General features: G+C 36.5%; 1 protein-coding gene across 3 annotated transcripts in view; it reads left to right on the top strand.

Annotated features, from left to right (window-relative positions):
- ECD (ecdysoneless cell cycle regulator) overlaps positions 1-24,759 on the top strand; it is a 43,209-nt gene that overhangs the window by 4,444 nt on the left and 14,006 nt on the right. For 2 of the 3 annotated variants that reach the window (XM_039235224.1, XM_039235222.1), the window contains exons 3-14: positions 1,087-1,204; positions 3,785-3,872; positions 3,978-4,156; positions 5,352-5,544; positions 6,347-6,475; positions 8,285-8,413; positions 10,351-10,436; positions 18,112-18,218; positions 18,351-18,534; positions 19,478-19,545; positions 21,270-21,493; positions 23,696-23,906. In XM_039235224.1, coding sequence (XP_039091155.1) covers positions 1,087-1,204; positions 3,785-3,872; positions 3,978-4,156; positions 5,352-5,544; positions 6,347-6,475; positions 8,285-8,413; positions 10,351-10,436; positions 18,112-18,218; positions 18,351-18,534; positions 19,478-19,545; positions 21,270-21,493; positions 23,696-23,906 — 1,716 coding nt within the window. Of the gene's footprint in view, positions 1-1,086; positions 1,205-3,784; positions 3,873-3,977; positions 4,157-5,351; positions 5,545-6,346; positions 6,476-8,284; positions 8,414-10,350; positions 10,437-18,111; positions 18,219-18,350; positions 18,535-19,477; positions 19,546-21,269; positions 21,494-23,695; positions 23,984-24,759 lie in introns of those variants that run through there. The other variant, XM_039235223.1, reaches the window with a different exon arrangement.

The raw sequence follows: 24,759 nt of genomic DNA, 5'->3' as shown, positions 1-24,759 counted from the left end.
ACGGGCACCCTCCTACACTGTTGGTGGGAATGTAAACTGGTACAGCCCCTCTGGAAAACAGTGTGGAGGTTCCTCAGGAAACTAACAATAGAACTCCCCTATGACCCAGCAATAGCACTGCTAGGAATTTACCCAAGGGATACAGAAATGCTGAGGCATAGGAGCACATGTGCCCCAATGTTCATAGCAGCACTCTCCACAATAGCTAAAACATGGAAAGAGCCTAAGTGTCCATCAACAGATGAATGGATCAAGAAGATGTGGTTTATCTGTACCATGGAATACTACATGGCAATGAGAAAGAATGAAATCTGGCCCTGTGTAGCAACATGGATGGACCTTGAGGGTGTTATGCTGAGCGAAATAAGTCAGGCAGAGAAGGACAAATATCATACGTTTGCACGTATAGGAGGATTAGGAGGAACTTGACGGAGGAACAAGGGGGAGAAGAAGGGCGGAAATGGTGGGGGAAAGGGAGAGAGGCAAACCATGAGAGACTCTTGAGTGCTGACAAAAACTGAGGACTTATGGGTGTGGGGGGGGAGGGGGGATGGGCATGGAGGAGGACACTCGTGGGGATGAGCACTGAGTGTTATGTAGAAACTAATTTGACAATAAACTATTTGTAAAAAAAAAAAAAAAAAAAATTCTGCTCCATCTAAATCTAGCTTCCTGATATTCCTAGAACATTTTATTGTCTGTCATGCTTATTATGGCTTTGTACATGCTATTCTCTCTTTCCGGAAAGCTTACTTCTAGGCATTCTTCCACATGAGTATAGCTCAGATATTCTTTATGTTCACAGAGCCCTCAGTGCATTTGTCTGTTCATTATCTTGGGTTTTTTTTTGTTTTTTGTTTTTTCATTATCTTGTTTTAAGATGGTGTGATCGTCTGTCTCCTGTTGTCTATGGGTCCTCAAAGGTAGCCTTTTTATATCCTGTTCAGGATTGCAACCCCAACTTCCAGTTGTAGTACCTACAGCATAGTCAATCGATGAATGTTTGCTTAATTGAATGATTACTTGTATTTTTATGTGCACAGACAAGTTTATTTGGTTATATAATTGCTTTTCTCTTGTTTTTAGGAGATGTTCCTGCTCATATGTTTGGCATGACAAAGTTTGGGGATAACATTGAGGATGAATGGTTTATTGTTTATATAGTAAAGCAGATTACAAAGGAATTTCCAGAGTTAGTAGCAAGGTATTAGTTATTTTAATAATCTAAAGGAATTCTCTTTGTGACACTGACTACATTTTTATCTATTTAGTAAAAATTTTTTGGTTGTCTGGTGGAAATTGTACACATTTGAGACATAGATTTTGAAAGTGACTTAAGTGTTTTCTTCCTTTCATCACTTCCTTTTCTTGAGGCAAAATTAAAATACATTGGAGAATTTAACTTCTAAAATTTTTAAGTGAAATCTGCCTATTTTAGTTTTGTTTTTTTTTTACTATTCTCATTATGAAAGACATACAGATGGTAAACAAAGTTCAAACAATACCAAAGGGTGTACTGCTCTTTAAAAAAAAAAACCATAGAAAAAGTTCCATTCATATGTACATACATATATTACAGATTTCTTTACTATATCTTCCTCTATTTTACTGTACCTCTGTCTCTCTATGCATATATATTGAGAAATCACATTTGGAAAATTTTAAAGAAAAATCAGTCAACAATATTGAAAGCAAAGTAGGTAACATTGTGTTCTAAATCTGTTTAAAGTGGAAACTGATAGTTCTCTGTAATTACCAACTTGTGTCAGCAGAGGGCATTTCACCCATTTGCCACATGTTCTAATTTTCTTGTTAGCCCTCAAATTCTGATCCATCTCCACTAACCTTTTCCCCAGCAGAACAAAAAGAAAAATAACTCTGAAAATTATTTTTATATCAGAATTTCAAACATGAAAATAGAGAAAATGAACCTATGTGTACTCATCACCCAGCTCCAACAATTACCAATTCATGGTCCTTCTTTACCCATAGCTTTCCCCAATTTCTTTCCCCTGCTCCTCTTACATAGCAAGATTATTTTAAAGGAGATCTCCAGTACTATGCCATTTGATCTATAAATACTTTTAAGATGTAAATAGAATAGATAAGAACTCTTATTTTATTGTAAACACTACTGTTAGCACACCTAAAAATAATTAGCAGTAATTTTTAATAAATGATAGAATTTTAAATGAACAAACTCAAAAGTAGTTGTTTCTGTCTTTACAAGGGTATGGGGCGCCTGGGTGGCTCAGTCCTTTAAGCTTCCGACTTGAGCTCAGGTCATGATCTCACGGTTCATTGGTTCGAGCCCCTTGTCGGGCTCTGTGCTGACAGCTAGCTCAGAACCTGGAGCCTGTTTCAGATCCTGTATCTCCCTCTCTCTCTGACCCTCCCCTGCTCATGCTGTCTCTCTCTCTCAGAAAAAAAAAAAAAAAATACAAAGGTAATAGGGAGAGGGCAATACCTTTTGTGTAAGGATTCTGATCTTTACATAAGGATGGCACATATCTACACAGCCGGCCTATAAAGCTCTTTAATAAGCATTTACTGTCTTGTCAGCGATTATGTTTTTAATTTTTTTTTAATGTTTATTTATTGTTGAGAGAGAGAAAGAGACAAAGGATGAGCAGGGGAGGGGCAGAGAGAGAAGGAGACACAGAATCCAAAGCAGGCTCTAGGCTCTGAGGTGTCAGCACAGAGCCCAACGCTGGGCTCAAACTCACAAACTGTGAGATCATGACCTGAGCCGAAGTCGGATGCTTAACGGACTGAGCCACCCAGGCACCCCTTGTTTATGATTAGAAAAAGAAAGAACTTCCTCTATGTCTCTGTCAGATTAATCTTCCTAAGGTAGAGCTCTAACCATTTTTCTACACTGCTTTAAAACCTTTTGGCCCTTAAATAAATAAATAAATAAGTTAAATTAAGCCTTTTATTCTTTTTGTGTATAAAACTAAGCCCATTCTCATTGACTCTGCTGACATTTAAAGCTCTTCCCAAAATGATATAATGGTGCTTTTCTAGTCTTGTTCTTTACTAGTGCCATTCTCCAAATATCCACCTTAAATAGACACCTTTTCATTGCTAATCCCTCTCCCAACAACATCTCTACTTTTTCCTTATATCTCCACCTATTAAAAGTGAAAAAATCTAGAATGGTATATAAAATATGCTACCTTTTGTGTGACAGGAGGGGAAAATAAGAATTTATATTTCTATTAGCTAGATTATGCATAAGCAAACTCTAGAAGAGTAAACAAGAAATAACAATGGTTGGAGGGTAGAAATGGGGTATATAAGGACAAAAGTAGGAAGAAAACTTTTTCATGCTTTTATGTACTTTTTAAAAGTTTAGCCATGTGACTGTCTTACCTATTCAAAAATTTAAATTTAAGAAAGGTGATACAAATGAGGCAAAACAAAATTATCTTTCAAGATCCAAATAACTCTTCCATAAAGGCTTTCCTTATCTTGGCTCTATGTGATTTTTTTTCTTCTTTTGACACCCTATTGTATGCTTTTCATATTTTTGTCTGTTGTTTTTATTTATGTACTTATTTTTTCTCCTTATCATGTCCCTCCAATTCCTCTTTCAATCTTACAATCTCCCTGAGAGATTCATGCTGTCTCATATATTTTGCTTTCTTTATTTTAACAATCTGTACATAGCATGTACTCAGATATTAACTAAAATGAAAGAAGAAATATTAGAATAAATGTGTTTTGATTTGTAGCATATATGTGCTTTTTGAATGCATAACCAGAATTTCTTTTGCATTAGGATTGAAGACAATGATGGTGAATTCTTGTTAATAGAAGCTGCTGACTTTCTCCCTAAATGGTTGGATCCTGATAATAGTGCCAATAGGGTAAGTGTACCCAAGTTTGGAAATTTTACAGAAATGAAATCATGTTACTGTGTACCTAGAGTTTGTCAGTGCCCAGAATGAAAATTAAAATGTATCATTTTGCAGGTATTTTTCCACCAGGGAGAGTTGTGCATTATTCCTGCATCAAGGAAACCTGGAGCCGTATCCTGGTTACCCCCCACACCCCCAACAATCCCACAAGCATTGAATATAATCTCAACATACCCAGAAAAAATTTTGGCTTCAGAATCTATACAAGCTGCTGTGAATAGGCGCATTAGAGGGTAAGAAAAATATTTTCAGTGCTAGTCAAAGAGCCTTTTGATTTAATGCAGTTCAAGCCTTTCATTGAATGTAGAATTTCTTTCACCTAGATTAATTCTCATTTTCATTCTGTCTTCATCTTTCGTGAAAGTGACTAACAACAGATTAAATTTATATGTGTTAAAATTAAGGAACATATATATCTTTTAATTCCCATTCATAGATGTTATATTCTAGTCCCAATATTTTCGCATTTATTTATATAGATGTTGCGGGTAAGTTTTATCTATATCCATAGACAAAAATTTTGAGACTTTGGGGTGCCTGGGTGGCCCAGCTGGTTAAGCATCCAACTCTTTTTTTTTTTTAATTTTTTTTTTTTTTAATGTTTTTATTTATTTCTAGGAGAGAGAGAGAGACAGCGTGAGAAGGGGAGGGTCAGAGAGAGAGGGAGTCACAGACTGAAACAGGCTCCAGGCTCTGAGCTGGCAGTCAGCACAAGCCCGACGCGGGGCTCGAACCCACGAACCGCGAGATCATGACCTAAGCGAAAGTCGGACGCTTAACCGACTAAGCCACCCAGGCGCCCCTAAGCATCCAACTCTTGATTTCATGTTGGGTCTTGATCATGGGATCATGAGTTTAAGCCCCACATTGGGCTCTGCACTGGACGTGGAGCTTACTTTAAACAAATTTTTTTGAGACCTTTATGAATGAAAACCAAAGGGAGCACAGTGTGCTTTGTGGGGCTCTGTATGGGGTTCTTTGGCCTGTGTGGAACAGTTAAGGCTGTATTCAGAAAAGACAGTTTTTACCTAATAACATATTAGTTCAATCTTTCACATTTGAGTATCTAGTCAATGTTTACTACCATTCAAATTTTAACAATTTAAAATCTCTTTTAACTTGGTTTTGGAAGTTTACCATTGTTTTAGAAGAATAAACTCTGATTTTATCCTTGTTCCAAAAAACAGTAGAGTTTTCATTTTGTTTTTATTCAACTATTTTAGTCCCTTTTCTTTATTTTCCATTTCTTCATAGCTTTTCTCTTTCCCTCTCTTCTCTTCTGCAGTTTTAGTGTATATGGTAGCTATATCTTCACTTGCCTTGTAATTCAACGTATCTTGATGAACCAAGACAAGGGGAAATAAACGGTATAAGAATTTTAGATATTTACATATCATAAAATAAAAATAATTATGTTACCTGTCACAGATACCCAGAAAAAATTCAAGCCTCCCTTCATCGAGCACACTGCTTCCTTCCAGCTGGTATTGTGTCAGTGTTAAAGCAGCGCCCCAGACTGGTGGCTGCAGGAGTCCAGGCATTTTACCTCCGGGACCCCATTGACCTGCGAGCCTGTCGTATTTTCAAGACTTTCTTGCCTGAAACACGAATAATGACATCGGTAAGATAGCTCTCCCGTCATTTGGTTTCTCACTGGCAAGAGAGTTGAACGCCATTTTAATTGTGCACTAGAAAAAACTGGAAATATTCTGCTTCCTCATCGCAAGTTGATATGCATTTTTTTTCCTTTATTCTTTTCTCCCATTCCAGTGGAAGAAGATTTCAAAAGACCTTACTTCCTAGTTTATATCTAAATGTTTCCTAGATATTTTCTGGCCACATTTTACTTTCTTCTTAAGAATAAAACATTTTGTTTCTTCCAGAGAATTAAGAATTATTCTTTATCTTCTGGGGCACCTGGGTGGCTCAGTCGGTTAAGCATCCGGCTTCAGCTCAGGTCATGATCTTGCAGTTTATGGGTTTGAGCCCCACATCAGGCTCTGTGCTGATAGCTAGCTCACAGCCTGGATCCTGTCTTCGAATCCTGTGTCTCCCTCTCTTTCTGTCCCTCTCCTGCTCATGCTGTCTCTCTCTCTCTCTCTCAAAAATAAATAAAACATAAAAAATTTTTTTTAAAAAATAATTATTCTTTATCTTCTACACACCCAAACTGCCACATAATGTAACTGATAAGAATTCCATTAGTGATAACTAAAAAGTAGGTCATGTAGTAAGTTTTATGGTATGTGAGTTATGGCATCTCAATAAAGCTGTTACTAAAAAATGTAGACAGTAAGTAGATTGGATCTTCTTTGCCTTTCATATGAATCTGAAGCTCATAAATGGAATTATTAACTGTGAAATGATTATTTGAATTTTTTACTTTCAGGAAGACTCAATGTATTTTGTGTCCCAATGTCCAGGTCACTTTCACTAAATGTCTGTATGCACAGTTGGTGCAACAAAGGTTTGTGCCAGACCGGCGGAGTGGATACAAGATGCCTCCTCCATCTCATCCCCAATACCGGGCCCATGAATTGGGCATGAAGTTGGTAATGAACCATAAAATTTTATATCTTCATTTAGGTAAAAGGGCTCTTAGTAGAATAATGGCACAGCATAGAAAGTCTAGAAATATACCTTATTTACCTGAGAATGTGGCATCTGAAACAAGAAGGAAAAATGGGTTATTTAGGAAATAACAATAGAACAACTGAAAAGCTGTCCAAAAAATTAAAGTTCATTGCATCACACCTATATGAAAGTAAATTCCAGGTGGATGAAATATTTAAATGAGAACACTGAAACAGTAAAATCTGAAAACACAGAAGAATATTTGATAATTTGAGTAGGAAAGACCTTTTTAAACAGGATTTGAGTTCAGAAGGTATATTTTTAAAAAACGGCTGGTAAATTTGATTATTAAAAATTAAGCATTTTTGTGTTGGAAAGAAAAACCCCATAACTAACGTCAAAGATAGTAAACCTGAAGAAAGCATTTTATTTGCAATTTAAAAAAGAGTTAATTTCTATAATATATATAGAGTTCCTACAAGTCAGTATGAAAAGAAATACTAATTAATAAAACATGTTCAGAAACCATGGACAGTCCACAGAAAAGGAAATACAGATGACTTTTAATTTAAACACAAGAAAAATGTTGGCTCTTGCTCATAATAAAAGAACTACAACTTATAGCTACAAAATAGTGTTTTTTTACTGTTTGGCAAGTATCAAAAAGTTTGATAATATATACTGGGTTGGTGGAAATACATGTTTGAGATACTTTCAAACATTGACGGGAATATAAATTGATTCAATCTCTTAGAACAGTTTGTCAATATCCATCAATATATAAAATACACAACTCTTCTGCTCAGTATTTCACTTCTAAATATTTATCTTCCATGTATCTTACATATGTACGTAGATCTATGAGGGTATTTATGACAGTGTTATTTCTGGTAGCAAAAGATTGGAAATTACCAAATGTCTATCAGTAGATGAATAGTTAGATAAATTACGGCCTGCCTGTGAAGTGATTTGGATAAATTTGTGTTATCATATGAAATGACTCCAAGGCATATGACTTAGTGAAAAAGCAAGGTTTAGAACAGTGTGTATGTTACCATTTAATAATGGAATAGGATATACAGACACAGACACACACACCTCTGCTTGAGTTCATACATTACTTCTGGAAGGATATGCAAGAAATTAGTAACAGTTTCCTCTAGAGTGATCAGGAAAGCTCCCTGTCTAACTTATTTTGCCATGTGCATTCAATATATTTTTTAACCAAAGGACCCTTAAAATGAAGCAATTCTTTCCCTTTACTGTATCTGAGACCATGATGAATTCATTTATAATTTCTGTTAGATGATGAGCCTTTTATACGCCTTTTTTAAAACAAACAACAAATACATTTAAATTTCTGGTTTTGTAATCAGCAAGAAAGAAATTTCTTTGAAGAGAACAAGAATCTTTGTTTTGTGTTATTTGCTTTCTCTTTATAATTTTTAGTAATCTATTTAGAGAAATTGATAAATTAGAGGGGCGCCTGGGTGGCTTAGTCAGTTAAGCATATGTCTGACTCTTGATTTTGGCTCAAGTCATGATCTCACAGTTCATGAGTTCAAGCCCCACTGCTTGGGATTCCCTCTCTCTCCCTCTCTGCTCCTCCCCGCTCATTCTCTCATTCTTTCTCTCTCTTAAAAAAAAAATGAAAAATTGGAAATAGTCATATTTTTCATAAAGCCCAAAGTATTATAAATGTTCATATGTCCAATCACCTAGTTCTTAAGTGTGGCTAAATGGAAAGAAAGTAACTTAATAATGAAAATTCTGTCTATTCCATCTAGGCTCATGGATTTGAAATCTTATGCTCCAAATGTAGCCCACATTTTTCTGACTCCAAGAAATCCTTCATGACTACATCACCACACTGGGCTGGCTTTCTTGAAAGTCTGAAAAAGAATGATTACTTTAAGGTAGGACTTGCAGTACATTTGTAAAACCATACAATCCAGGGAAAATCAAGCCAGTGAATTAGAGACCTATGGTCCATATTTAATGTATAACATTATTATAGAAACTAAAATTAAAAGGACCATTCTAGTTCAGTGTTAATGAGGTAGTGACTATGAACTGTTTCCAATATTTTAGAAAAGTTAATAACATTTATATAAAATGATGAACATTATCATTTGTATTAGACGAACAACTTATGCAGATCATGAGGCAAACATGAAGACACCAAATAGAAAATGAGGAAAGACATGGATTAAAAAAATTACAAAAAGCCAGCTAATAAATTTCTTGTAAAATATTCACTGTCACAAGTAGTAAAGATATGCATACCAACACAATAATAAAGACTTTTTCACATAGGTGAAAAAGGATCTGAATGATCTTTAGTGGTATTGAAAGTGCAATCAAATTAATACTCCCTATACATTGCTGGTAACATTGCATATTGATAGAACTTTAACTGGAAAGTAATTTGATAGTGTGTTTCAGGAGCTATAGAAAGGTTCAAACTCAGAACCTTTACTTTGAATAATCTATTTTAAGGAGACATCCAAGAAGTAGAAAAGTCCATTAAGAATATGATGATATATGAACAGACATTTCTCCAAAGGCATACAGATGGCCAACAGATAAATGAAAAGATGCTCAATTTCACTAACCCTCAGAGATGGTGAGGCTAAATCAGAATGGCTAAAATCTAAAACTCAAGAAACAACCAGTGTTGGTGTGAAGGTGGAGAAAAGGAGCACTCACACACTACTGGTGGGAATGCAAACTGGCGCAGCCACTGTGGAAAACAGTATGGAGGTTTCCCAAAAAATTAAAAATAGAATTACCATATGATCCAGTAATTTTACTACTGGTATTTACCCCCCGCCCCGAAAAATGAAAACACAAATTCAAAGGGAAACATGTACTCCTATGTTTATTGCAGCTTTATTTATAGCCAAGGGAAGCAACCCAAGTGTCCATCGATAGATGAATAAATAAAGAAGGTATGGTATGTGTATACACAAACACACAGACACACACACACACACACATGCAATGGAACATTACTCAGCCATAAAAAGAATGAAACCTTGCCATTTGCAACAAAATGGATAGTTCTAGAGGGTGTAATGCGAAGTAAAATAAGTCAGTCAGAGAAAGACAAATACCATATGAGTTCACTCATGTGTGGAATTCAGCAGACAAACCAAATGAACAGAGAAAAAAAGAACAAACAAAAACCAGACTCTTAGCTATAGAGAACAAACTGATGGTTATCAGAGGAGAGGTGGAAGGATGGGTGAAATAGGTGAAGAGGATTAAGAGTATAAATATTGTGATGAGCACTGAGTAATGTATAAAATTATTGTATTATAAACCTGAAACGAATACAGTACTGTATGTTAATTATACTGGAATTAAATTTTTTTAATGATATAAAGACTATAGCAAGATGGAAATGTGCTTATGGTATCATGGTATATTTTTATAAGAATGTAAAATATTAAGTACAAATGCCAAAATAAACATGCATGTTAAAAGCAGAAATAGTAGTTAAAATGAGACTATACTATTTTTGGTTCCTATTTGTATTTTGTCTTATAAATTAATTACAAATCAATTATTTCTTAATAACCAGTTAAGTATAGAAAATGGTAGCAAATCTTCCAAATTGGAAAGAGGTCCTTAATGGTGAAAAGGATTAGGAACTACTACATATAGCCTAATCCCCTTATTTGGAAAAACTGGAGCCCAAACAAGTACATTAATGACAAAACAAGGGACTAGGACTTAGGCCTCATGATTCCTGAATAACATATCACACACTGTCTCCCCAAAAATTGCTGCTGAACAGGTAATTTCAGTGATACCATGTAAATAATGTTAAGTTGGTTTTTTTTTTCAGGGACTGATAGAAGGTTCTGCTCAGTACCAGGCAAGGCTAGAAATGGCAAAGAACTACTTCCAGCTCTCAGTGAACTGGCCAGAAAGGTGAGTTTATCACTACCTAACCATGGCAGCAGAGTGGTAACCTGCCAGAAGTTAAGGAGTTACTCACCCTTGAGATAGTTGCAAAAGTTGGAATTGCGATGTTTAAAGAGTTAACAGCAAGGATACTGAGTGCTGAAGGGGCTGAGCTGGGGGAGAGGAGGTGTTGGTACAGAAGATCATTGAATCTGGCACTCATCATCATCATCACCTGATGGCTAACGTTTTTGGTACTTACAAAGTGTATTGGTACTTACAAATTTGTTTGATCTCTCTTACAGTCCTGTGAAATGAGTATGATTATCATCATTCCCTACTTACAACAGACAAGCTGAGGCTAAGAGAGATTACGTAGTTTGCCAAAGGCCACACAGCTAATTAGTGACAGATCTAGGATTTGAACTCAGGCCGTCTGATACTGAGCATGTGCTTAATTCCTATAGGAGCTCTTGACTGAGTTTTGCTACTTTTAGGAGGGGCTGAAACATAGGATAAAGTAGGCATTCAGCTTTCAAAACAAATCTCATTCTAACCTGCCATACATTTCCTGGGGAAAGAAAGAAATGAACACAAGGTTAGAAGGAAATGGCTCCCCTTTAAAATGTAATAAAGTCGGGGCACCTGGGTGGCTTAGTCGGTTAAGCGTCCGACTTTCGCTTAGGTCATGATCTCGCGGTTCGTGGGTTCAAGCCCCGCGTCGGCCTCTGTGCTGACTGCCAGCTCAGAGCCTGGAGCCTGTTTCAGTCTGTGACTCCCTCTCTCTCTGACCCTCCCCTGCTCATGCTGTCTCTCTCTCTCTTAGAAATAAATAAAAATATTTAAAAAATAAAAAAATAAAATGTAATAAAGTCAAGTTCTCATAATGGTAGGGTAATATATCCAACTAACCCCCTGCCAAGTGTAATTATGAACTCCGGATGGAATATAAGAAAACAATTATTTGAAGACACAGTAGAAAAAACAAGAGCAGGCCAAAATTGAAGGAAACAGAACCCTTGAAAAAGAAAATCACAATAGATGAGGTCACATTATCTTAGTTGTCCTCTGAGGCCACTTCCTAGTCAATGAGGCACCCAGGAAAATAGAGCTCAAGCAGAAAGCTTCAGTCTTATTGAGCTCAGGAATCAAAGGTCAGATTTTGAGTATTGGAAAAAATTTAATTTATGTTTATAAAATTGAATTTGAGATACTTAAAGTTATTAAATAACATGAAAGAAATAGCTTTGTATATATTATGGCTAAAAGGTGCCAAGTTGTATGTATTTTTCATTTTGTTGGACTTTTTTCTTTTTTCCCTTGAGGGAACTTAATTGATTTTGAACTCCAGGCACTTTGCTTATATCTCAAACATCACTTAACTTCTGTAATAGAATGTTCTTTTGAGGACTGGTGAAGCAGTTAATACTGAGAGAACTCTAACCTCAGTGTCTGACTTTTCAGTAGTCCATACTCTTTCAGAAATGTCTGCGTGCATCTTTGTCCTCCCATCAGTTTTATGGCAGTAATTGGTGCTAAAAAGAGGATGTCTTCTTAGGGTATCATTTCAGAAAACTTGGGAAAGGGAGTCAGGAGAGGAAACGAGGCGGCCCTCATGGTTAGAGGAGTCTGCCCCAAATGATTCCCATCCACCTCAAGAAGCCAACTTGTCTGTGGAGACATGTCACCTTACGGACATGAGTTAAAGAGATGTTAAGAAATTAGACTCATGTGTAGGTGAGTCCGGCTCCTCACACAAAATAAGATAGATTGGTTGTTGGGTCGTTATTTTTAAATAATGGAAGTGTGTTAGGGCACCTGGGGGGCTCGGTCATTTTAGCATCTGACTCTTGATTTTGGGGCAAGTCATGATCTCAAGTTTTGTGCGTTTGAGCCCTGTGTTGGACTCTGCACTGACAGTGCGGATTCTCTGTCCTTCTGTCTCTGCCCCTCCCCTGCTTGCACACACATGTTGTCTCTTTCTCTCTCAAAATAAATAAACATTAAATACATAGATAATGAAGTTTGTTGTTATAAAAGTAATGTATTCACACATTATAGCAAATACAGAAAGATGTAATAAGGAAAAAATATATATCAGAGAGTCAACTACTATTATCATTTTGTTCTACTGCATTCCAGGATTCCCCCCCACCCATATCCATCTAGCTGATTTTTTTTTCTAGCTAATTTTTTTAAATTATACTATATAAAAATTTTGTATCTTGTCCATAATTTTACTCGTTATAATCTTACATTTTCCAATGACATTAAAAAGTCTTTATAAATGTAATCTTATTTTATTTTATTTTTCTTAAAGTTTAAATATTTATTTTGAGGGAGATGCAAGTGGGGGATAGGCAGAGAGGGAGGGAGAGAGAATCCCAAACAGTCTCCCTTCTGTCAGTGCAGAGTCTAACATAGGGCTCGAACCCACAAACTCTGAGATCATGACCTGAGCTGAAGCTGGACGCTTAACCGATTGAGCCGCCCAGGTGCCTAGGTGTAATTTTAAAGAGCAGCACAACATTTCAGCAAGTGGTTGTACCATAACTTACTCAACACACTTTTACTATCGGAGAAAGAACTAGAAGTAGCTTAAATGTCCAATGTAGTAAATAGTGCTGCAGAAGAGATTCCTGTTTCCCAAACCAGGATACCTTCTAAACAATTTAAGAACAAATTCACATCTCCCTGTAGACCTGTTCTTAAATTCCCAGTATTTTTTTAATACTTAGATTAATGTCATAGACTATTTCCCACTCTGTTTTTTAATAGACTACCTTCCTCCTTATCACCTGGACTTCTTTTTTTTAAGCTTATTTGTTTTGAGAGAGAAAGAGAGAGCTCATGTGCAGTAGCAGAGGAGGGGCAGAGAGAGGGGGAGAGAGAGAATCCTAAGCAGGCCCTTTGTCAGCACAGAGCCTGACATGGGGCTCCATCCCATGAAACATGAGATAATGACCTGAGCCGTTAATGACCAAGAGCTTAACCCACTGATCTACCCAGGCTGCCCCCAAATCCTTTTTATTATTATCTTGTGTCTTGCATTTTTCTTTTGCTGCCTACCTACTCTAATATGTATATGTTTTTTAAGACTTATTTTTTGAACTATGGCAATACCTAAACTTGTTTCCCAACCTTTATTGACTCTTCTCTTCCAATGCAACCATTAGAACCAGTAGCATCTTGGGGCGCCTGGGTGGCTTAGTCGGTTAAGCGTCCGACTTTCGCTTAGGTCATGATCTCACGGTTCGTGGGTTCGAGCCCCGCGTCGGGCTCTGTGCTGACTGCCAGCTCAGAGCCTGGAGCCTGTTTCAGAGTCTGTGACTCCCTCTCTCTCTGACCCTCCCCTGCTCACGCTGTCTCTCTCTCTCTCTCCTAGAAATAAATAAAACATTAAAAAAAAAAAAAAAAAAAAGAACCAGTAGCATCTGCTTGAAATATATCTTTAGTCATGTTACCCTCTCTCCTAAAAATTATTAGAGATTGTAATAGTGAAAAATTGAACAATGTAAGTGTCCATCAATAATAGATAAGTGGATTGCAGTGTGTTTATATGATAGACTACCATCCATTAGTTAACCAGAGATTAGCTAAATATATGTAAATCAAATCTGGGGTTTCTCAGCCTTGGCACTGTTGATATTTTGGGCAAGATAATTCTTTGTTGTGGGAGACTGTTGTGTACATTATAACATGTTGAGCAGCATCTCTGGCTTCTACCCAGTAAATGCCAATAGCAGTCCATCCTGCCCCCAGTTGCGACAACCAAAAATATCAGACATTGCAAATGTCCTCTGGGGGCAAAATTGTCCCCAGTGAAGAACCACTGATCTAAATAAATAGATATTGAAAACATGATATTGAGTGAAAAAAGCAAATTATAAATGTGCACAGTATGGATGCCATTATGTATAAATTTTTAATACATAAAATACTATATATTATTTATAGATATGTATATATTTATTCATTCAGCCAATATTTATTGAGTATGTCCAGGCACTAGGGATACAACAAGCGAACCCAAAGTCTCCCTGCTCTTATGGAGGTTACGTGCTAATAGAGGAGAAAGGCAATAAACCTCTATATTATGTTAGATGGTGATAAGTGCTTTAAAGAAAAAAAACTGTGAGGAGAGAGAAGTACAGGCTGCTCTTCTAGATAGGCTGGTCAAGGAGGCCTTTCCAAGGAGGCTTAGTTTGAGGAGAGACATAAATGAAGTGAAGGAACGAGGCATACGGGTTTTCAGGGGAATAAAATTCCAGGGAAAGAGAGCAAACAGCAGTTACAACATAGATACGTACATGTACATGTGCACGCATGCACACACACGCACACACACACACACTTGGACCAGAAGGGTTGTGAGAACAGTCACTTCTGGGTAGCAACAAGATGGATTGGAACTGATAGTATTGATCATCAAAGGAAAAATTTTAACTTTTTCTATAATTTTTTAAGTACATGCATATGTTACTTTAATTTTTTTGTTAAATGTCAAAGTGTAATCATACCTTTAGATTAGAAGTATAACAATATTATAATTCTAGGTGGCAGGGATATGGACTTTTGTTATATCATCTTTTTTTTTTTTTTTTTGGTCATATCATCTTTTGGACTTGTCTGTACTATTCAAATCTCTTAAAACAAAAATTAAAAATAAAAAAGAAGTCATCAGTGATCACCCACTGGTTATTTCATTGAGTCCAAACTTAGCCATTTCAGGCTCACTGTGCTCTCATCTCAGTCCATCTGTTCAGCCCTCTCTGCCACGCTTAAGCCAGACTGAACACCATTTGCTTTGTGAACATGTTCCTCATTTCTCTGCCTCTATATAAAATGTTCATTTCCTCTCTTGCCTGAAGTTTCTCTACCCTATCTTCCTTGTCAAATCTTACCCATTTTTTAAGGCCTAACTCAACTACCTCCATTATCTCTCTCTTTTTTTTTAACTTTCCTATAGTTAATGTAATTATCTTCTGTGACTCTACATAGCATTTGGTATTCCTATATGATTTTGTATTTTGTATTTTGTTATAATCACTTGTGTATTTCTTTTCTCTCTTCTAGTAATATTTATATAATATGGAGTAGGGGCAATTTCCTGTCTCACATAATTTAGCAAGGTATGCAGACCTTTATTATATTAATGCAAGTCCATTCTATAACCTGATTAGCTCCAGTCTAAATAGGTCAGGGGCACGTGGGTGTCTTAGTCGATTTAAGTCTCTGACTTCGGCTCAGGTCATGATCTCGCAGTTTGTGAGTTCGAGCCCCTCATCAGACTCTGTGCTGACAGCTCAGAGCCTGGAGCCTGCTTAGGATTCTGTGTCTCCTTCTTTCTCTGCCCCTCTCTCACTCGTGCTCTGTCTCTATCAAAATAAATAAATATTAAAAAATTTTTTTAAATAGGTCAGACAGGGCTCAAGATTTCATTAGTTTATGTAGCAGGTCACATTGGGGTGCCTGGGTGGCTCATTCAGTTAAGTGTCTGACTTGGGCTCAGGTCATGATCTCACAGTTCATGAGTTCGAGCTCTGTGTCAGGTTCTGTGTTCAGGTTCTGACAGCACAGAGCCTGGAACGTGCTTCAGATCTCTCACTGCCCTTTCCCCACTCACACTCTGTCTCTCTCTCAAAAATAAATAAGCATTAAAAAAAGAACAGGTCACATTGCCATCATAAAATAACATGTTTATACAGATAATTTCTGTGCATATTTTCTCATTAGGAAAGATCATAAAATAGTATAAGAAGACTTGATTTCAAGCTTTTGCTGTCCAACTCAATGACCTTATAAAAGTTATAGAACATCACAGAGCTCTGGTTTTCTCCTCTGTAAACAGGATTATTACTTCATAATAGTAATTAGAGGTCTAAATAAGAAAATGTATTAAAAAAATTTTAATGTTTATTTTTGAGAGAGAAAGAAACAAAGCATGAGCAAGGGAGGGGCAGAAAGAGAGGGAGACACAGAATCTGAAGCCGGCTCGAGGCTCTGAGCTGTCAGTACAAAGCTCAGGACTTTGAGCAGGACTTGAACTCATGAACTATGATACCATGACCTGAGCCAAAGTCAGACGCTTAATTGACTGAGCCACACAGGCGACCAAATAAGAAAATGTATTTAAAGTGCTAGCCTAGGATATTATACCTGCAAGATTCATTTTAGTTTATACTTTCCTCTGGGTTTTCTTTTCCTCATATATAAGCTATATATAAATTAAAAGAGTTGTCCTAAGCAGCTTCATAATGGTGTTCCATGCAGCCTGCTGCAGAGCGAAAGGCAAAGGTGAAATGGATACATCTCTGAGCCTCCAGACTCCATTTCAGTCAAAGCAGTTTTTTTTTTTCCAGCTTTACTGAGATATAACTGAGAAACAAAATTTTAAGATATTTGAAGTGTACATCATGGTGATTTTGTTTTGTTTTGTTTTGTTTTTACGGTGATTTGATATATATACATGTGAAGGGATTCCCACTATCAAGTTAATTGACAATTCCATCACCTCACATATTTATCTATTTTGAGGAGCAGTGAAAACATTTAAGTTCTACTCTCTTAGCAGATTTCAGTTATATAATAGAGTGCTATCAACTATGGGTACCATGTTTTACATTAGATCCTCAGACTGTATTCAGAAACCATGTACCCTTTTACCAACCTCTCCTTATTTCCTTCACCCCCTAGTCCCTGGCAACTACGTATCTACTCTGTTCCTATAAGCTTTACTTTTTTTTAGATTCTACATATATATGATACCACACAGTATTTGTCTTTGATTTATTCAATTAGCATAATGCCCTCAAAGTCAGTCCATTTCACAAATAACAGGATTTCCTTCTTTCTCATATATATATATATATATATTTCTCTGAATAATATTCCATTGTATTAATATAGCATGTCTTCTTTATCCATCCATTGATGGGACATTTAGGTTGTTTACATGTCTTACTATTGTGAGTAACGCTGCAGTGATTATGGGAATGTAGGTATCTCTTCAGTATCCTTTACATATGTACTCAGAAGTAGAATTGTTGGATCACATGGTAGTTGTATTTTTAATTTTTGAGGAATCTCCATACTGTCTTCCATAGTGGTTGCACCAATTTACATTCTTACCAGTGGTGCACAAGTGTTCCTTTTCTCCACATCCTTACCAATGCTTGTTCTCTCTTGTCTTTTTGGTGGTAGCCATTCTGACTGGTGTGAAATGATATCTCATGATTTCGATTTGTATTTCCTGATGATTAGTGACGTTGAGTGCCTTTTCATGTACCTGTTGGCCATTTGTACACCTTCTTTGGAAAAATGTTTATTCAGGTCTTCAGCCCATTGTTAAATCACATTGTTTGTTTTCTTGCTGTCAAGTTGCATAAGTTCTTTATACATTTTGGATATTAACCCTTTATCAGATATGTGTTTTTGTAAATATTTTCTCCCATTCAGTAGGTTGCCTTTTCAGTTTGTTGATGGTTTCTTTTGCTGTACAGAATAGTTTTTCTTTGAGCTCTTTTATATTTTAGTTACTGGTAAAATTTTATTTGAGAAAAAGGGGTCTATAACTTAAAACAATTGTTTAAAAACAAATTAGACTAGATAATTCCTTCAAGCTTTAAGATACTACTTTTTTACTATTATTATTCTGACCTGTCTTATAAAATAAAATCCCCATGTCTTTTATTTTTTATAGCTCTCTTGCTCTGAGCCCAGGAGAAGAAATCTTAACCTTATTACAGACAATGCCATTTGATATAGAAGAGCTTAAGAAGGAAGAAGCTAATCTTCCCCCAGAAGATGGTAAGTGATGAACCAAGATAGAGCAGAAGAGTGAGGAAAAATTAAAATATTCCACTAGGTCTCTGAGCCCTTCTCTGAGAGTACCTGCCATGTGAATGTAGTATGGCAGTATCATGTTTTCTTCTTTTTCAGATGACCAGTGGTTAGATCTCTCACCAGATCAGTTGGACCAGCTACTGCAGGAAGCTGCTGGCAAAAAAGAAGCAGAGCCCATTTCCAAGAAGGAGGAACAGAACTATGACTTAACTCAAGTCTCAGAAAGCATGAAAGCTTTCATATCTAAAGTCTCAACCCACAAAGGAGCAGAGTTGCCTCGGTAATTTGTGTTAGAATATAAATATCTAAGTAGTTAAAACCCAGATGTTGAAGTCATCTAGTCATTGCAATTTCTACTCTCTCTCTCTCTCTCTCTCTCTCTCTTTTTCTTTTCAGTAAATGATTTGTACTGATGTTTCCTTCTTTTGGTGCCTAGTACCATGATGACTTTTTTGGAGTCATATTTTTAATAGCCTGATCCTTTGCAATTCTTCAAGTAAGTCAGAGAGACTGCTCAGCAGATCTAAAAGCTTCCATCTCAGAGCTGTGCAAGGAAACTTCATTTTAGTCTTTAAACTTTTACTCAGAACCTTATAGACTCTTAACATCTAGCTCTCAGCAAACCCACACTTCAGATCTGCTACCCCACAAGCAGAGTGGAAGCTTCACATTCAAAAGAAGTGGATAAAAGAGTTCATCAGAGGAAGAAATAATAACAGAAGAAATGGGAAGTTATATTTGGCAAATAATAAGAAAATAAGGTAGATAGAATTGTTACATGTATAGCAAATATATCTTTATTCATGTTGATGCTCTTAAACCTCATGAGAAGATTAAGATTTATGTTCAGTATCCTCTCTTTAAGAAAGCAGAGATAAAGAAAGGTATGTTCTTATTTACTTTTAAAGAAATAGGCTTTGTGTAAATTAACACAGATAAGTGATTTCTTCTGCTAATGCTATATATATCTTGTGGGAGGTGGAGGGTGGATAGGTCCCTAAATTAGCATAAGTTAAATGTGCATAAACAGAGTGCAGTTTTTGCTTTTATTACATCACTCTTTCCCATTTCTTTTCCCCTGCAAGACCATTTAAACTGCAGTTTTTCTTGCTGTACCTCTTGAGATCCTATATCTGGAAGTGTTCCTAAGAGTGGCACTGTTTTAAAAATAGCTCCAAAGAGTTATGTTCAGGATAAATGGTCTTTTTCCTTTAACCTTGCAGAGAACCTTCTGAGGCTCCAATCACTTTTGATGCAGATTCTTTTCTTAATTATTTTGACAAGATTTTAGGTAAGTTACGGTGCGATGTTTATTTTCATTTTGAAACAGTATTCTCATTTTGAAACTGCAAGGCTGTGGCTAGAGCACCGGAGTATTGGGTCCCTTGGAAGTTAAAGTATTTGCTTTCTCTTCATGATTTTAAGTTGCTTTCAACCATGAACTTCTGCCCAGTTGAATGACTTTGCAGAGAATGCTTAGCTCACTGCTTGACATAGTAGCTGCTCATTCATTATTCCAGTGCCTGAATGCTGTGTGGCCAGATATGGTTTCCATATTATACTGTTTTTTCTCTTTTAGACTCACTGTACTTAACACTAATAATAAAAAGACAAATAGCCCAAATTTAAAAATCAACAAAGGATTTAAATAGGCAGTGCCTTGAAGAAGAAATATAGACAAATAAATATTTGAAAATACTTAATTGTTTCTAGTAAGTAAATACACAATGCAAAATAAAAACTTATTGGGGCACCTGGGTGGCTCAGTTGGTTAAGTAGCTGATGTCAGCTCAGGTCATGATCTCATGGTTTGTGAGTTTGAGCCCCACATTGGACTCTGAGCTGCCAGCTCAGAGCCTGGAGCCTGCTTCAGATTCTGTGTCTCCCTCTCTCTCTGCCCCTGCCCAACTCACGCTCTCTGTGTCTCAAAACTGAATAAATATTAAAAATTTTTAAGAAAAAAAACGTATACTTTTGTCTGTTATATTGACAAAGCTTTTAAAGGTTGACAATACCCAGTTTTCTCAAGAGATGAAGAAATGGGCACTGTCAAACCGTGAGCGTGAAACTGTAAGTTGTCTTTCTCTGAATGGTTTGGTACCCTCGAAAATTTATAACCTACGACTTAGTAATTTCATTGCCAGGAATTTTCACTATGAGAAGGACATAATGTGCTAAGATGGTGATTGCAACATTGTAATAGCAAAAAATTGGAATATCCCAAATGTCCATGGAGAAGGAAATGGTTAAATAAATCATAGTACATTTGTATTATGAAATATTGTGCTATCTAAAGAAAGAATAAGGTCCATTTATGTTTTCACAAAGAAAGAGTTCTAAGACATATAAATAAGTGGAAAAGCAAACCATAGTTTAATATGTATATATATGAATTAAAAAAACACCCTTATGTTTATATTATAATGTATAGGACTGTTAAAAGATGTTTAACTCTTGGAAGAGAGTGAGATGTGAGACAATAATAACTCTGTATGGCTTGAATATTTACATCAAAATGTATTCATGTATTCTGTAGTTTTTAAATTTTTTAAGTAAAAAAATTTAGTGATTGAATTCTCATTAAAAAAAAAAAAACTGGGGCGCCTGGGTGGCTTAGTCGGTTAAGCGTCCGACTTTCGCTTAGGTCATGATCTCGCCGTTCGTGGGTTCGAGCCCCACGTCGGGCTCTGTGCTGACTGCCAGCTCAGAGCCTGGAGCCTATTTCAGAGTCTGTATCTCCCTCTCTCTCTGCCCCTCCCCTGCTCACACTGTCTCTCTCTCTCTTTCCTAGAAATAAATAAAAATATTTAAAAAAAAAAACAAACTAAATTTTTCAGCTCAGCCCGTGTACTTTTCTGCAAATATCTGCCAGCAGTACCATTTTCTGGAAGGATTTTTATGAAGTTATTTGTGTATGTTGGTTCTTTTATGCAGATAACACTTAACTCTTTTGAAAGGTATAATTACTTGAGAAGAACTTACCATGTGGCTCTTTCTGTGTTGGGGTCTGTGTAGGGCCAAGACCTCATGAATCAGATTCCGATGATCTGGATGATGAAGACTTTGAATGTTTGGATAGTGATGACTTGGATGATGACTTAGATCTTAAAACACAAGGGACTGGGGAAGAAGCATCTTTAAAAGGAACTCTTAATGATCTCAAGTCATACATGGCCCAGATGGACCAGGAATTGGCACATACCAGCATTGGCAAAAGTTTCACCACCCAGAAGCAAATGGTATATGTGTGTTTAACCTCTTCCCGTGTCTGAATATCTTAATATTATGAAGGAAAGCTAAAACTATATTTTATCCTAGTTTCTCTTTTTCTTTCCTTTTTTTTTTGATTTGTGATCATTTTTTGGTGAAAAATTTGATTTTTTAACATCTTTTTTTAAAAATTGAACTTACTGTCAAATTGGCTTATATAAAACACCTAGTACTCATCCCAAGTTCCCTCCTCAATGCCCATCACCCATTTTCCCACTCCCCCCTCCACCGTCCACACCATCCACCTTCAGTTTGTTCTCTGTATTTAAGAGTCTCTTGTGGTTTGCCTCCCTCCCTCTGTTTGTAACTATTTTCCCCCTCCCTTCTCTCATACTCTTCTATTAAGTTTCAATTTATTTATTTGAAATAAATAAGAATGTAAAATTGCTAATGTTTCTCTAACAGGATGAAGGATTATTAAGCTCGTTCTCCTAAATATAACTTATTTTTTATCTTATTTTAATGTATTATGTTTATTATTCATAAATGTATTAAATTTATAAATTTATTATTAAAATTAAATTTTAATTTATTTTTTTAAGTTTAAAAAAAATTTTTTAATGTTTATTTATTTTTAAGAGGGAGCAAGTAAGTACAAGCAGGGAAGAGGCAGAGACAGGGACAGAGGAACCAACGCAGGCTCCATGCTGACAATAGAGAGCCTGATGCAGGGCTCAGACTCACAGACTGTGAGATCATGACCTGAGTCAAAGTCGGATGCTTAACCGACTGAGCCACTGAGATGCCCCTTAAGTTTAATTATATTAGTTATTCTATGTTATCTATCAGGATTTAAAATAAAAAGTCATGCGATGTGGTCAGACTATTATGCAGTTGCATTCTACTACTAGCAGCTTATACTGGCTTTAAAAAAAAGAGAAAGGATCTTAAATATCCAAATAATTTTCAAGTCTTAATAGTGTGTATTATGTTTTTAATTTAGAACCAAATTAAGACTTCATCTTCCACTCTTTTTTATCCTAGTTTTTATACCAGCAGTATCTAACCTATACCTCAAAGACATGAAAGAGTGGAACCTCTGGATTAGGGTGAGAAATCCAGTTGTGCCACCCATTGTGAATATATGTCCATTAACTAATAATCCCTATGTTGTAGAATTAACATGAGAACCAAATGAGACAACAGTAAAACGCATAGTAAGGCCCTTAATGAATGTTGTTCACCTTGCTTTCATCATCTAAACTACATTTAAACTAGAATCACTTCCATTATTGCCCAAACCTCATAGAAACCAAGAAACCATATTGTTAGATTTATTTAAAGCAGTGTATCTTAGGGGCGCCTGGGTGGCCCAGTTAGTTAAGTGTCCGACTTCGGCTCATGTCATGATCTCACGGCTGTGGGTTCGAGCCCTGCGTCGGGCTCTGTGCTGATAGCTCAGAGCCTGGAGGCCTGGAGCCTGCTTCAGATTCTGTATCTCTCCTCATTCTGCCCCTTCCCTGCTCATGGTCTGTCTCTCTCTCTCAAAAATAAATAAACACCAAAAAAAAAAAAGTTTAAAGCAGTGTATCTTAGATTTTAATATGTATATGAACCATCCAAAGATCTAAGTAGAAGTAAAGTAAAATATAGAAAATAAAATAAAATTCTGGTTAAGTAGGTCTGGGGTGAAGCCTGAGATTTTACATTTCTAACAAGCACCAAAGCAGTGCACATGCTGCTGACACATGAACTGCACTTTGAATAGCAAAGATACTAAGGGTCTATAGATCAGACTACAGTCTTTCACATCCTTTCCCCATCCAAACCAGAGGCTCAGATGACAACTCAGAATCTTTCTGGTTGGACTTCACATAGCCTCAGGTTTTTACTTAAAAGTTTTTTCATTGGGAGAAAAAAAAAGAAAAAGAAATCTAGTTTCTTTCATTTAGAAAAAAAATAGGTTCCTTTATATATATGAATATACATATATTGGAAGAAGTCCAATTTATGAAACTTTTCCTAGAAAGAAGTGTGTTTTAATCTTTGGAACCACATTCTAATGTGTATGTTAAATTGTGAGGTTTATTAGACTTTTTTACTTTCTGTCATTAAGGATAAGAAATTTCTTTTAATTTAGAACTCAAGTTTACATTGTTTAGTTTTTATTGTAACTGCCATCCAACCTAATGGCCTACTATCCCATAATGTTCTTGTCTCTCCATAATAAGGAACCTCTATCTCAGACTTCTGGTCATAATTCAGATGAGGAAGATTCTGGTGCAGGAGGGTCTGTTATGACACCGGTGGATATAGACCTGAACCTGGTTTCAAACATACTGGAATCCTATAGTTCCCAAGCTGGCCTGGCAGGACCTGCTTCCAACCTTTTACAAAGCATGGGAGTACAGCTGCCTGATGACACCGATCACAGACCAACAAGTAAGCCGATGCAAGATTAACCAGTACGCCTCACCTCTTTTTTCTTCTTAAATAAATATTGCGTCTGATTGTGCTCATTTCTAGTCTGGATGACTGTGAGGTACATAAAAGGTTTTGAAGTCCGCAGGAGAGAGAATATCAAGCTCCTGGAGAGCCCTGAGAGGAGATTCACACACTCCATGTTTAGAACATTAAGTGTATCTTTGTTAAGGGTTAAAGGCAAAAATAAGGAATGAATGAGTTGCTTTTTTATCCCAATTACCAGAAATGACTTTGAGCCAGGCTCACTCTGGCGGCAGATACATTTGTTTTAATGTTTGACCTGTTTTCACTATTCTGCTTCATGAACTGAATGGGCTTTTATATTGTTAGCACCTTCATAACTCATTGCCACATGAATAGTATCTATCCAGGTAGGCCCTGTACCAAAGTTCCTTTTATTTATCTGCCATTTCCAGTACCCGAACCCTGCCCTCTTTTGCCTCACTTTTCAGATATCCTTGGAGTTCTAAGAAGCAAAGCCCTCTCCCTACTCACTGCCAGGAAACAAAGTTCAATGTTGCAGCTCCTCTATTAGCCTCTCTCATCTTTTCTTTTCCAAAACAACACATTAATCCAAAAGCAAACAGTTACTCCATGGTAAGTTTGAGAAACTCATAACCAGGAATCCTGCACACTCCCCTTTCTGTCAGTATTTTCAGATTGGAGGATGTGTACACATGTGCTCACAAACACACCCACATAGAGACTGAAAAGATTGGGAGATGGTAATACACATGGACCCTGAACTGTTTTCTTCTAACTGCAAGATATGAAGAAATCTCAGGACCTCTCTTTCGAGAGTACTTTTCCC

The sequence above is a fragment of the Hyaena hyaena genome, unplaced genomic scaffold (assembly GCF_003009895.1).
Source record: "Hyaena hyaena isolate Hyena2069 unplaced genomic scaffold, ASM300989v1 scaffold_97, whole genome shotgun sequence".
Classification (NCBI taxonomy): domain Eukaryota; kingdom Metazoa; phylum Chordata; class Mammalia; order Carnivora; family Hyaenidae; genus Hyaena; species Hyaena hyaena.
Note: the sequence above shows the minus strand (reverse complement) of the source record. Positions and strands in the feature narration are given on the sequence as shown.